At 41.4% G+C, this 14,673-nt stretch overlaps 1 protein-coding gene across 7 annotated transcripts in view; it reads left to right on the top strand.

Moving 5' to 3' along the window:
* PPP1R9A (protein phosphatase 1 regulatory subunit 9A) overlaps positions 1–14,673 on the top strand; it is a 326,933-nt gene that overhangs the window by 236,249 nt on the left and 76,011 nt on the right. For 3 of the 7 annotated variants that reach the window (XM_062178638.1, XM_062178636.1, XM_062178634.1), the window contains exon 7: positions 2,094–2,159. The exons of 2 other annotated variants lie outside the window; for them this stretch is intronic. In XM_062178638.1, the coding sequence (XP_062034622.1) occupies positions 2,094–2,159 (66 nt within the window). Of the gene's footprint in view, positions 1–1,400; positions 1,455–2,093; positions 2,160–14,673 lie in introns of all 7 variants that reach the window. 2 more of the 7 variants (XM_062178635.1, XM_062178632.1) reach the window with 1 other exon arrangement.

The raw sequence follows: 14,673 nt of genomic DNA, 5'->3' as shown, positions 1-14,673 counted from the left end.
ATGCCCAGGGAAAAGCAGCTACTACTTTTTTGCTCATAGAGACAAGAGCTGTACAATGAAAATTCATTCCAGTGAATTAGTATTATCAGATTGTCACCTGATTCAAATAATTCTTATTTTTAAACTAATGCTAGGAAATATTATTAAATTGATTGATTGGACTGTTATCTCCCTATTTTCTGTTTACTTTCTTTCTCTCTGTTAATGAAAAGTAAAATGTCCAAGAGGCAGAGAGGAAATGAGAAGAACCAGTATTGGATATTCAGTGGATAAATGCTCCTTGAATAATTGAGTTAATTTCTTATGTAACTCAGCAGTTTATTGACTTGCCTTTGGTACAACAGGCATGGCATGTGAGTGATCCATCTCTTGGCTTTTCACTCTGCTTTAAGTTACAGAATGCTTAATTTATAGAATCATGATTTCAAAATCAGAATCCTTTTTTGTTTTATTTTGTTTTTGATGCCATCCTCTGTGACATTCCTTGGACCAGCCAGAGCAACCAGGTTCTTCCCACTGACGTGCAGAGCCAGCCATTCCGCCAGCAGTATCTGCTGAAGGGCTGCTGGCTTCTGTTGCTGATCAAATCACTCACGGTGGACTCTGTCGTGGAACTTGTTGCTTGAGCGGAAGAGAGTTGTTGCTGGAATTGGCTGTATGGCCTACAGGGCGGCATGCGAACTACGTGCCGAAGTGCTGAACATACAGTGGCTTTTCATCCCAGCCATATTTAGGAATTACATTTGATCGTGTGCTGCTTATTCTTAGATAGATTTGTTTTAATGATCCAAGAAATTTTAAGTCATACTCTAGTATAATTTGAAATACATAGGTAACCTTTGAGTCTTATTTAAATGTCTGCTTTTTCTTTTGTTGGTTTTTTTTTTTTTTTTTGTCTTCCAAACATTGAAACTGGAAGAGTTTAAAATAGGCAAATAGCCAATTCCATTTTAATTTGCATTTCTGTTTCTGTTCATTCTCTTTTAAACATTCTGGTTTTAAAATGAAGTTAAAATGGCTCTGCTAAACAGCTGAAGAGTAAAAGGGAGGGTTCTGTTCAGAACAGAAAATGTGAACAACTGAAAAAAAACGTAATGCACATTTAAGTATATCTGTGGTTAGTGGTTGCATTTCTGGATTTAATAGAATTTTCATTCATCTCTTTTTCTTGTTCTTTTCTCTTTCTCTCTCTTTTCTTTAACAATCTGAAAGGTAACCATGGAGGATTTCAGTAAACCCCTCAGGAAGTCAGCCCTGTCCCATGAAATTCTGGGGGTACTTAATTCCAGTTTCAACTGGAATTTAACTTTTAATAATATCTAATCTGTAACACTTCACAGCTGTCAGTGCTGAGCCTTGTAGTAGTAAGGCAATGTGGTTTTTCTGTTTATTTTATGTAGATTCTTTGTGTGAGAATCTTCTCTGTTAAAGGGCATCATGCAATTTGGAACCCTGTGAGTTCAATCTGCAAATACAATGTAAGCCAGTACCGCCCCCATTTTTTTAAATTAGAAAATAGAAATGTTATGTTGTGTTATAGACATGTTAAAGTTATATAATTATTTGCTTTCCTTAAATATCCTTTTAAAGCATAATTACATTACAAAGTCTTAGAATACAGGTGACATTTCTGTCTTTTGGGGGTATAGTTCATCATTACTCTGGAAATGGAAGCCATTTAATCCTTCTTTTATAACTTGTTTTCATTACTAGAGAGTATAGAGTTTACAAAATGTATATTTGGTATGGAAATATCGAAGGGAAAGCACTGAATTTGACTCACACCGTTTGCCATTCCTAGTTGGAAACAGTTTGTGTTATTTGAACAAGAGGTTGCCATTATTATGGATGGCCTTTTAATGATGTGAATTTAATCCCAGGAATAGACTTTATATTTTGTGTGGAGTAGTGAGAAACTGAGAGCGGGGGCACTTTTACCAAGGTGCAACCATAATCTCTTAGTACTTGACAGTCTGTGTCACAGTTAGCCCCAGAAAGAACTTCGTAAGTTTTTCTGTCCTCATCTTTGGGCTCTTCTGTTTTAAGGAGTACAGGCCTTCTTTAATTTTTTTTTTTTTTTGTCAACATTTTAGAACACTGTGGCTGAATTACAAGGAGTGTCTGGCAACTTCAATAACAATAACAACTATTTCGTTAAGGTTTGTTTATTCATAGAAAGTAATGCTTCTCTGTACCTTCCTGCTTCCTATGGGAACTTAAATAATCCATGTGTCTTGTTAACTGCCTGTATGTTCTGAAGCACTTCTCTGGAACACATATTTTGTGTTGAATAATAATTTCAAAATAATGATTTGAAAAAAATAACATTTAATTCTGAAACACAGCACATGTTTTAGGCATGGCTTCTGCAATTTGGACTCACTTCCTAATATTTGTCCTTGAATAGTTTTAACTCTAACACTTTCAAATTTTGTGATTCAAATTAAAGAGGGGAAAAAAGATATCTAATATCAGGGCCATATGTTTAGGAAATGCAGTACACATAAAATTTATATTATTTTAAAATTCAGTATCTTGTTTTTAAATTTTTTTTGCTACAAATTTCTTAGTTTTTCCAAACACTAAGTGAGTATATCTTTGACTAAAACAGTATTTATGTGCATGATCTATGTGGTGGGCATGTCAAAATATCTAAAACAGTATTATGTTTCCAGTAATAAAATAATCCTTGTTACCATTAGTTGTCAGGAATAGAAATAATGGTGTTTAGAATGGAGATCAGGTGTGTGTAAAAGGTAGCCTGACTTATGGTAACACAAGGAACCTGAAGCTTAAAAGAAGTATTAGAATCTTTAACAGTTTGCTCACAGACCAATTTGGTTAGAAACTGCAAATAATTACATTTCATTCCATCATTTCATTTGTAATCCCCACGGAAACCTAGAATCATAAGGTCATTGGAATTCATTGAGTTTAAGATCTAAGCTTGATCTATCCTGAGCAATGTACCCATACCTGCTTATACACATGCTGTCCCCATGAGGTAGCTAACCTTTAGTCCTTGAAAAAAAGCCTCTCTATGAATATTCTTTATATAGAGACATACTACTGTTTGTTAATATTTATTTTTATTTTCATATAAGGGGGGGGGAGCGTGGGAGAAACTGCCCCTTCCTCTGGTTCACTACCCAAATGCCCTCAGCATCCAGGATTGGGCCACTTTAAATCCAGGAGCCCAGAATTCCATCTAGGTCTCCTGTGTGGGTGGCAGGGGCACAAATGCTTGGGCCATCATCCACTGCCTCCCAGTATGCAGTGGCAGGGAGCTGGATCAGAAGTGGAGTAGCAGGGACACAAACTGCTGCCAGTAGGGGATGCTGGCATCATAGGTGGTGACTTAACCTGCTAGGCCACAATGCTGGCCCCAGGTGTCATCTTTCTATAGATAAATTTCTTTTATATTTATTACAATGCAAGTGACTTGAATACCTTTTCTTAATTTCTTTCTAACTGCCACATTGTAATATTATTTACCCATGATCTAGAATCAGCATACCAAACATCCTTTATTAGATCGATTCTTCTATGCTGTTAAATTCCCCTGGAAGAATAAACTCCTTAGAAAATATGCTAGAACAATTCTCTCTTATCAACAATAAACCATAGACTTTGCTGTAGGCAAGAGATGTTGCAGAAGCAAACACAGATAAAAGTATTTTCTGAACTTTAAAAACATTTCTATTTTGTAACCTGAATATAATTCTTAAAGCTCTTAAATGCTAAAAAAGACATCATGAAAGAGGAACCTTACTAGCCTGGGAAACAGACGTACTTTGCCATGACATGTGCATACTCTGGTTTCCCCATGAATATTCTGGTCCCTTCTTTTCCTTGAAGGTCTTTCACTACAGCAACTCTTTGTTGCCCTGTGTGCCAACTTATTCCAGTTCACCTGTGTGTATTTCATCTCCTCCATAAAGTCATCTTGGGCTCTCTCAGGTAGCATAGGGGCCCTTATTTAAAAAAATGAGTCAATAGAACCATGTACATCTCTCTCTACCCATAGTCTCCACTTCCCTACTCCCAACAGTTTGTCATCTCCTCCATGACTTTTTCCAATGGCTTATCGATTTTTAGCACACACAGGAATGACTACAGCCCTAGGAAAATAAGAGGAAGCCAAGAAATTGAACCGAATTGAATCATGCATAGGTGATTAAGATGAAAATTAAGGAATAAAATTAAATGTGAATGAAATGTAGTCGGAAACGTGACCTGAGATAGTGAGGGAAGAACACTGAAGAACAGAGGTATAAGTGGCGTTGTCAGCCTCATGGGACTAGAGATTGGCGCCAGGGAGAGATGTGAGGAATCTGCACTCAGCCCCTAGCACTGACACTTTCCGCTGGGCTGTGGCTTGCTTACCACATCGGTATTATCTGGAGGAACTGACTTTTCTATTACACTGCGCCAAAACCCTCTGCATGCAAAACCAGAAAAAATAAATATGCATCTGCTTTCCTTGAAGATCTTTGGGGCTTTTGAAGTGGCAACTGGGTGACTCAACTTGACATGACTTCCTTTTTGTCGTAACCATGTAAACCAGCACCAGGAACAGAAGAGTCAGGTGGTCCTAAATACTGTTAGACCCAGAGGACTGTCTCCTTCCCTGTGTGTTAACTTAGACAGTTCCTTCACTCCTGGAAACCCATTCTCCTGAGCCTTCAGGACTGAACGGTGACCTCACCAACAACTGCCTTGCAGGAGCTGCCTTGTCGCAGGGGTTTACCAGCTTGGTGGAGGCTCCGTTCGCCTAGAGATGAAGCCGCTGTGCATCAGTGTGGCAGTAACACTGAGTTCCAGACTTCCAGCTCCTGAAGGAATTGCAAAACGCACACACAGAGGACTTCCGTGAAAATACAGCAGTGCTGCCCCCTTTCCTGAACTGAGTTCCTCATCCATTGGAGATATCGTTCATTATCTTTTCTACTTGCTTCATAAATAGTCCTTGTGCCCACTAAGTCCTTGATAAAATTAAAACTGCCATGTGCGATACCTTATGCTTAGCAGTTCTATGGATATAAAATGTATGTGACGTAGTTCATTCTCTCAGAAAACTTAGACAATTCTGTGTTTACTTACCTTGATCTGAGGCTCTCATGACACTTCTTCAGAAGTACAAATGTCTCTACCCAGCCTCAGAACTACTGACCCAGAATATATGTTGTAGGAGGCCTAGGACTATGGCAGTTAATGGGAATGGGCTAGGTACACTCAGAGCTGGGTGTCCAGGATAAAGATGCTGGGAAAACTAGAGTAAGGACCTTTGATCCCTGGTACTATAGACGCTTTGCTGAAAGGAATTGTTGGGATGGACTATAACCTAGCAGTTAAGATGCCTGCATCTCATATACGAGTATCTGGGTTTAATCCCCAGCTCTGGCTCTTGGCTCCAGTTTCTTGCTAATGCAGACCCTGGGAGGCAGTGATGATGTCTCCAATAATTGGGTTCCTGCCACCCATATAGCAGAGCTGGATTGAATTCCTGGCTCCTGGATTTGGCCTCAACCTAATTTTAGCCCTTGCAGGCATTTGGGGGCGTGAACCAATAGATGAGAGAGTGCTGTGTGTGTGTGTGTGTGTGTGTAGTCTCAAATGATAATATACATTCTAATGGAGGAATTGCTGCCACAGTCTATAAGACAGCCATGTGAAGAAGGGATTAGAATTACTGTCCCAGGGAGAAAATTGTAAGATTGAGATCTTTAATGTATACACAATCCATGGAAATACCATCAGTGACATTCTTGTTAGCTTCATTTATAAATTTTTTTGTGTTTTAAATTCTGTAATTATATGATTTCTTGATGATCTGCTACCATTTTTAACAATCAAATGAATCCATTTTTATATGAACACATGATTGTTTCCATGATTGCATGATTAGGAATTATTTAAGCAGTAGTAGTACATGGTCTTGCAGTTACTGCCATCATCCTTTTCTGCCCATTAGAATTCGAGGGAAATACAAATTTCTCAGTCTCTTCCCACAGTTCCTCTGACATCAGAATAAGTGCTTCATTGTTTTCTTTGCAAGTAAAATGAAACTCACAGAAAACTGCCAGTTTGAAATTGCAGTGTGACGTTTGAATTATAGAGATCTGCTTTGCTCTGTTGACTATTTAGCTCTGGATCTCAGTGGGAAAATGAGGGATCACTAATTCCCTCCTCCTATGGAAACTATTTATCAGATCCTTACAGACAATGGCATTTTATCTCTTTGTACACCGGCCGGTGGTTAACTTATTAACAGGAATTGAATTAACTATATTGAGTCATGGAAAATATACTTTATACTCAGAAGAAAATTGCCATTTTGCTGTGGAACCTTTAAATCTACATGGTAAAGAAATTAAAACATTTTTAAGTTAACCTACAAAAAAGCCCAGTAATCACAGTATTAAAGAATATTTCAACTGTGGGCATCTAAAATAAAAGCATGAATTTGAGGTTTCTGGTTTCAGTTTTTCTTTACAAGTAGGTTTTTGTTGTTGTTGTTGTTGTTGATGTTCATTCTGCAGCTTAAGAAGCTGGGGAAATACAGCACATGTTTAAGAAACAAAAAGATCAGTTTACCTGCAGAGTAGAATACATAGAAAGCAGTGGTGGTTAGAAAGGCTCGGAAAACTAAATCGAACAATATTCTTTAGATTTTCTAACATCAGCCCAATTGTTAGACTCTCCCTCTCATCACGTAATCATTGGAAAACAGTTCTCCAAGGGTCTCGCATTTCTGAGACCCTGACTAACCTTTCTGGAAGACAGGGCAGGGTGGTAAGTATCACTATACTCCTAAATCTGTATAGATTAAATACATGACATTTTCATCTTAAATTTGAAAGCTAAACACACAAAAACACCAAATGTTTATGTAGTTTATATAATGGCCGTGGAAGATAGAGCTGGGTTTTCCTTCCAGAGCAAAGACATGATTCCTACCTACTGTAAAAGATCCAGGTAACCTCGGCTCTGCCTTCCTCTCCTGACACGGCTCCCTCCGCATGGATCAGCTGGCCTTCTCATCACCACCCTTTGGAAATCATGGATGGAGGAACCGGTCTGTTACAAAGTCCCATCCTGGGTAGAGGAAGATTCTGACTCTGTCCAGACAATAGCAGCAGAGAAGCACAGCTGCACTGAGCACCATGGGAAGAGTTTGCTCTGTCACCATGGGCAGAGCCCAGTGCATCATCAGAACTTTGGCTGGCTCACTGGTGAAGGAGGAAGTGGATGTATACTGTTGGTCAGGGAGGAATCACGACAGCTAGACTGCCTATTGACTCTGCCCCTTCTGCATCCTGCTACATGTGTCACGTCTATCTTAAATCCATTCTGACTTAAAAGGTCTCAAAGTTCTCGGTAGTGGATCCTGACAGCTGTCAAAGAATATTGGTCCTGTCAGGGAGTTTTCTTTGAGACTGACAAACTCCTGTGAGTATTTGAAAACTAACTGCCTTGCATTGGGTCCACCAATGATGATGAAAGCAACCCACTGGAGAATAAAACTTTTCCCCCCAAGTAGATAAATTTTTATCATCAACTTTATCACCCTGGAAAACCCCACTATCCCTTTCGTTAAGACTAGGTTTCAAGAGATGTTCTGATCATGGGCCATGAATGCTCCAAATTAAGACAGACTCTGTAAGTGAGTCTGCTGTGGAAGTCAAGGCTATGCCTGCCAAGTCAGCGTCCACAGACTAAACAGGGGGTGTCAGTAATGGTGACTCACGTTATATACTATGTTAGGTGGGCTATTGACATTGGAAGTTACATTATAATATGAGCTACCACTGCATTGCTCAGGACTAAAAGGAAATGCACCTTGTACTGGCCCACGGCTGCTGTCAGCCTCCACACTCCCGATGCTTCCTCCTCTCTACCTCCGCTGCTTTAAGGAGAAAGATGGCTGATGGTGGGATGGAGATCTGTAGGCCCACCAGGGAGACTACATGCTGTTGGAACCCCTTGGGAATGCTGTGCAACTTTGGGGAGGGGAGGCACTTGAAAGTCTTGGTTCTGTGGATACAGGCTCATAACTCATGATCTCACCTGTTCTCTTGGTGAGAAGCATGTGCAAATTCAACTGAGATGCTGGAGCTCACAATGGGAAAGGAAACTAAAGTTACCTTGTTGATGGGAGCCTTCGTGGGCTCCACTGCTAACTGCAGCGTGAACTTGGTGTGCTCCGTGCCCTGTCCCATCTGTGAGAGGGCATTCTCCACTCAGAGGTCGCCACGGTAGAGCAGCAACAGAGGGGCATGTAGGCGACTCTCCGTGTTTTCTCGCAGATGGCAGAGACAGTGTAGCATCCAAAGGAGGAGAAGGCAAACTCACAGCCCTGGTAGACACTTACTGGTACCAGAATGCTCAGGCCTTTTCCCAGCACAACGCTCCATGCCTAATTATCCACTGAATCTCCTCTTTTCAAAAAGGTAGCTTTCAATATGCTACTATGCTGTTGCTGAAAATAAATTTCTGGGCCAGCACCGTGGCTCAACAGGCTAATCCTCCGCCTTGCGGCACCGGCACACCGGGTTCTAGTCCCGATCGGGGCTCCGGATTCTGTCCCGGTTGCCCCTCTTCCAGGCCAGCTCTCTGCTGTGGCCATAGAGTGCAGTGTAGGATGGCCCAAGTGCTTGGGTCCTGCACCCCATGGGAGACCAGGGGAAGCACCTGGCTCCTGCCATCGGATCAGCGCGGTGCGCCGGCCGCAGCGCGCCTACCGCGGCGGCCATTGGAGGGTGAACCAACGGCCAAGGAAGACCTTTCTCTCTGTCTCTCTCTCTCACTGTCCACTCTGCCTGTCAAAAATAAAAAAAAATTAAAAAAATAAATAAATAAATTTCTGACCCAAGGCTGCCTTGTGTCTCTCTGACTGGGTAGTCTCAGTTTGAGACAGGTCAGCTTGAACTCCTGATTGTTTGAATCTTGAAACTTACAACTAACACACCTTGTTTGTCAAATGAAAACAAAAGATCCAAGTGAGCTGCTGGATTAGCACAACAGCTTCTTGGATTTACATAAATGAGTGGCAGCTCTCCATTCAGGAGAAATGTTGTCTGCACGCTGCCTCCAACGCAAGGCCTCAGGCTCAAGGCCCTCTCAATTCATAGATTTGTTGTTGTTGTTGTTTGTTCGTTTGTTTGTATTTAACAAAAAAATCCTAGCTAAATTAGTTAATATAATCTATTAGTATCTATTAGATTTAATCTAATCTATTAAGATTTGCAACCTCAGCGCCAACTGGAAGACCCCAAAGATGACATGGTCACTAGGCAGGACTCAAGGCCATCCTTATGAGCTCTGACCAGTACTGCCCTGATGAACCTTGTAATATTTACTGGCTTTTGAACTGTTGCCAATGATCTAGTTGTGTGACCTGTGACTTAGAAAATTACAGGCCAACAGAATAAAGTTAGAAACAACAAAGTATAGCAACAAACTGTGGCTACAGATTGAATTCTTTGGGCTGCTAATGTAGCCTCACCACAGAAGTGTATGTATGTAAAGAAAGACCTTTTACAACTACTTTAAAGAAGAATCTTTCTTAGTAAATATGTTTATATTCAAATATATGTTTATATTCAAAAAGTCTGCTGTCCGGTCTCATAGCCTTCTCCATTAGATCTTCTTAGTCCTAGTCCGTCCAAAATGAGGTGGTCATCGATTACTTGGGGAGTTCCCTGAGGTATGGTACCTCATTGATTATTTACATGCAACCTGTGGGCAGTTACGCTTAGAATGGTTGCATAAGATAAGGTAGGGAATTTGCTCCTGACTAGGTGATGTGATCAATGACATTATCTCAGTCCTGGAAGGCATTCAAGTCAGCCTTACACCACTGGCCAAGGTTGTTCTGGATGATAGAATTGCTGTAGACCACAGATTACGCCAAGCCTATGCAGTCACCAGGGTATCCTGATTGACCTGTTAGTGCTTCCGACCAAGCAGAAAGGCCACAAAGAAACTTAAGGAGAAAGTCACGTGGGTTTCTAAGGCATATCCTGATGGTTTATAGGATTTGTTTAACCTATGGGGTCTGGGAGCTTAGGGAATATAGTTTACCTCAGCACTGCAGGTTGTGCTTATTCAACTGCATAGAGTTTTATTGACAATAGGACTTCATTATACGCTGTGGAATAGACTGAGTGGATTTTGTCCTGACCACTGTTCGTCACACTAACAATGTGGCTCAGGGATTGTTATCCTCATGGGAAAATGCACCACAAGTCAAGACAGGGTGGAAATGGAGGTGGCTGTTGTTCAAAGACAGTTCCCCCATGGGTCTCCTATGCCTCTGTGTGTTTTGTGAGCAGGTATCCACAGCCTTTGATTCAGCAGATCTTAGTGTTATTTGTGCAGTGAACATCCTTGCTGACAGAGAAGTGTCTCCCTTTAGAGCAATGACAGACTTGCTCACTGGCCATTCACCAAAATTAGGGTTCCCTAAACTCAGAATTCCTAACAAGACTTTGTGGTCACACCCTCTGCTTCATTTTTAGACTGAGTTCTTCTGGCAGTAATCTAGATTTGAACTTTGCTTGGATGCTGTTTCTTAATTTTAGACTTGGAGACTTGAAACCTCATCAAACCTTGGCTTCTTTTTGTTTAATAGTATTGAAAACACATCTCCTCTCACATTTTACCATACACAGTGAGAGGAAATAAGGTGGCACCTTCACCACTTTGTTTGGAAATCCACTTAGTTGGAACACCCAGCTCACTAGGAACATTTCCTGTTTTCTCATTAGAGAAGGTGATAATGGTGCTAAGCTTCTTGCTGCTACATAATGAACCTTCTCCCGGACATTTTCTGGATTGTCATTAACAATCTGTTCAGGGCAGTTCAGGCTTGCTGTAATATACTTTTCAAACGTCTTTACTAGTTCTCAGTGTTTTTGGTGTGTGTGTGTGCACAGGCACAAACTGTTGGGATGTTTACTTAGGATAGAGTTGGTCTTCTGTATACTAAGTTAATTGAAAATGAATCTTAATGAAGAATGGGGCTGGGAAGGGGAAAGGGAGGGGGGTGGCAGTGTGGGTGGGAGGGCAGGTATGGTGAGAAGAATAACTGTATTCTTAAAGTTGTACTTGTGAAATTTGTATTCCTTAAAAAATTTAAAAAAAAAAAGTCTTTCTAGCCTCAGCTCACTGCTGATTTCCAAAGCCATGTCCTGGTGTTTGTTGTGACAGCACCCTCTGCTATTGCTGCATAACAAATTATCACCAAACTTAGCAACTTAAAGTAAGAAATATTTATACATTACAGTATCTGTGAATCAGTTTAGCTGGATGCCTCTGACTCAAGATCTCTCCCAAGGCTGCAAATAAAGTTTCAGCCAGAGCTGTGGTCATCTAAACGCTCAACTGGGAGAGGATCTGCATCCAAGCTTAGTTACAGCTGTCCGCAGGACGCAGAAGAGCTGCTTGCAAAGCTCCCTCAGGTGACTGTTGGCAGACTCCTGCTGCTGGCTGCTGGCCAGAAACATGTTTCTTGCAGCATGGGCCTCTTTGCTCTCTCACATTCTAGCAGCTTGTTTCCCAATAATGAGGGCTTGGGCACATAACAGAGAGATGCCGAGGGACAGAAAGAACAAGGGAACGGAAGAGGCACAACTCACAGTCTTCTGTAAGTTAACCTCAGTGGTAACATTCCGTTACTTTTGTTGTAGTCTGGTTGTTATTCTAGGTACACTGCGCACTCCCAGAGAAGGAATGATACAAGGCCAGGAATACCAGGGATCACTGGGGATATTTCAGTCTGCCCACCATAACACAAAACAGGACGCCCTGTGTTTGGAATATATGTTCTAAAAGGAAAGAGATAAAAACCAAAGCAGTCTTTAAAAAAATCAGAGGCTAATTTCAGAGCCATCTACCACAATCAGTAGAAAAGTTTAAGAAGGAAAAGATTGCTTCAGTTGTCAGAAAATATATTATTGGCGAATCTTTAGCTGGCAGAAATTTTAGGAGGATGAATTTGTCAGAGATATTACTGATAACTGGAGGCACAGAGAGACTGATGGCAGGAAACACAGAGGCCATATCAGTGTGTGATTGAGCTACGGATTTTAGTGATCCTTTACTTGGTGACAAGACAGAGAATGGAGTGAAATTCAGGAAGCAATCTGAGAACAATTGATTAACAACAAAATGTTGAATGGATTGATAAATGGAGGAGAAATGAATATATAACTGGTGGGCTAGAGATCCTGTTGAATAGTTTACAAGTTTTATTTCTTTAATTCTTCTCAGTATCCTGTGAAATCGGTATCTTTTGCACAGTTTTATAGAAGAGACCTCTAAATATACAAGCCCAATCACCTACCTGCTGTTGTGCTACTGCGACGTTGAGTCTTTGGGTCACTGATCTCTCCAACCCCCATGCCCATACCCGTTTGTAAGGTGTCGTCTTAGGACATAATCATAATCCTAACGTCAGGTAACATTTAGCATATTCCAGACTCTGTGACTTTACCGCTCCTGTAAATCCTCTCAACCACTTTGGGACTAAGGGGTTGCTATTCCCATTTTATAGATGTGCAAACAATGCTCAGGGAGACTTCAGTGGCCCAACCTAAGTGAAGCACACACAGAAGTCACTGACCCAAAATGGAAAGAGCCTTTGCAAAGAAGAGGACACTTTTGCCGAAAGCTGTCTTTGTGCTTGGTAGAGATGTGGGAATTTTAAACACTGAAGTGTTTGATTGAGGTCTCTCTCCTCCCAAGAACAAGCAGCTCTCCTGCAGTCTCTCACAGAGCTGAGTGTGAAAATATCTGTAAGCTAATTCAAATGCAGTGAACACATTCTAACAAAAACTGCATAATTAAGGCTATTTTTATGATTAGCGTCATTTAGTTTCCATGAATTTACCAGAGCAAACATTGCTGCAGCAAAAATGACTGCTAATGGTTGAACCTAACAACAAGCGAACATTCCCCAAAGGGTCCTTTAGGCCTCAGCTGCAGCTGTGCCTCCCTGTACTTCATACTGGAAAGCTGAGACTAACAGGAAAATCAGGCTCTGCCGAGCCGTGCAGATGTAGCTACAACTGTCTTAATTTATTCAGCAAACATTTGTTCAGGGTAGACTAGATGCCAAGCAATGCGCTAGCCACGCTGGGATTGCATGGATAAATCACACCTGGCACTCTAAGGATCTTTGAGTTGAAAAAAGTTGATGAAGAAAGGCAGATATGGAGCTATTGAAGGGTTATTGGTGTGTTAAAGAGTACAGTGGGAACATCAAGGAGTGAATTAGGGCAGTGAATTCGCTGGATATTCTAGCATGCATGACGGTTCATCTTGAGCCGGTGGGGCAGCTGGGGGCTGTTGAGTGAGGAGTCTGCAGACGTGTGCTTGGCTGTGGGTAGGTGCCTTGCTCAAACACCGGGAGGAAAAGAAAGAGAATTAGTTTCAGTAAAGGAAACGGTTTTACTTCAGAAACGATCAGATTGCTTGTAAAAGATTCATGCATCACGGTCTTCTAGGAAATTTCATTTACAAGACCAGAGCTTGGCAACCATCTGGCTATAAGGTACAGCCTGGAGAGGCCGTGACACATGGCTTCTGCGGGATTGTTAGCAGCAGCAGCAGCAATCTCACGTGTTGGAGCACCTATCCAGTGCTTTACAGACTGGTACCATCGAACTCAATCTTTGACAACCTCTGCATGCAAAAAACTACTTTTAGAAAGTTTTTCATTGTAAGATGAAGAAATTGAAGCCAAGATCTGGAAGCTGACACTCCCTGTGTCTCCCAGGCAGGATTTGAATAGGGTCTAAGCGCCTACAAAACCAGGATTGTTTTGTTGAATCCTTCTTAACCAACTCACCAATATGACAGGCAAACATGCAGGCTGATAAAAAGAGCACTCGTGTGCTCTGGACCGTAGCCCTCCTGCAGCCAGAAGTCCTGTGTTCACCAAGAGGCGGAACCTGCCAGCTGCTCTTGGGGTTGTAATTATGTAATAAACTATCAAGTGCCCTCTCGCAACAAAAGTGACAAGGAAGTTGCTGTGTCTGTAAGCTAGATCTCACAGCAAAGAGTCAGTAAAGACTGGTAGCTCAACAGGTGTGAGAAGAAAGTACAAAAGATAGGGCAAATCCAGATCCTAAAAACATGAACTGTGCTCATGTATTTCCTTGCAAGGCTCTTTTTCAGCCATTTTAAGGACTTTACAGCAGTTGTATGGATTGTATGTTATAGTTGTAGTTTTTTCTATAAGAACTCATAAAACATCAGCCAGCAGACCCACAAGATGAGAGGAAGACTTGACCCTGCAATTAAAAGATAGGAAAATCATGAATACCTCTGTGACCAGGTAACATGAAACGGTATGTGCATGCATTTGCTTGTTCCCCAATGATTCCTGTCTCCACGTTGCAGTTAACGCAGCCAGTACTTAGCCCCCGTCCTCTCTAGGGGGCCTCCTTTGCCCTTGGCCAGGATGAGTGTATTATGAGGGAAGAGCACAGGAATTTTGGGTCCCACTAGACACAGGTGCAAGTGAACTGAATGATAATGTTCAACGTCGTGGAAGACGAATCCCAACACAGCAGGATTATGTACCAGGGGAAGCAGGGAAGGAATGTATTCTCAATTCTCCTTCTCCCCAAGATACTTTAGGTTCAGTATACTGAAGCAGCATGG

Source organism: Lepus europaeus, chromosome 20, assembly GCF_033115175.1.
Source record: "Lepus europaeus isolate LE1 chromosome 20, mLepTim1.pri, whole genome shotgun sequence".
Taxonomy (NCBI): Eukaryota; Metazoa; Chordata; class Mammalia; order Lagomorpha; family Leporidae; genus Lepus; species Lepus europaeus.
Note: the sequence above shows the minus strand (reverse complement) of the source record. Positions and strands in the feature narration are given on the sequence as shown.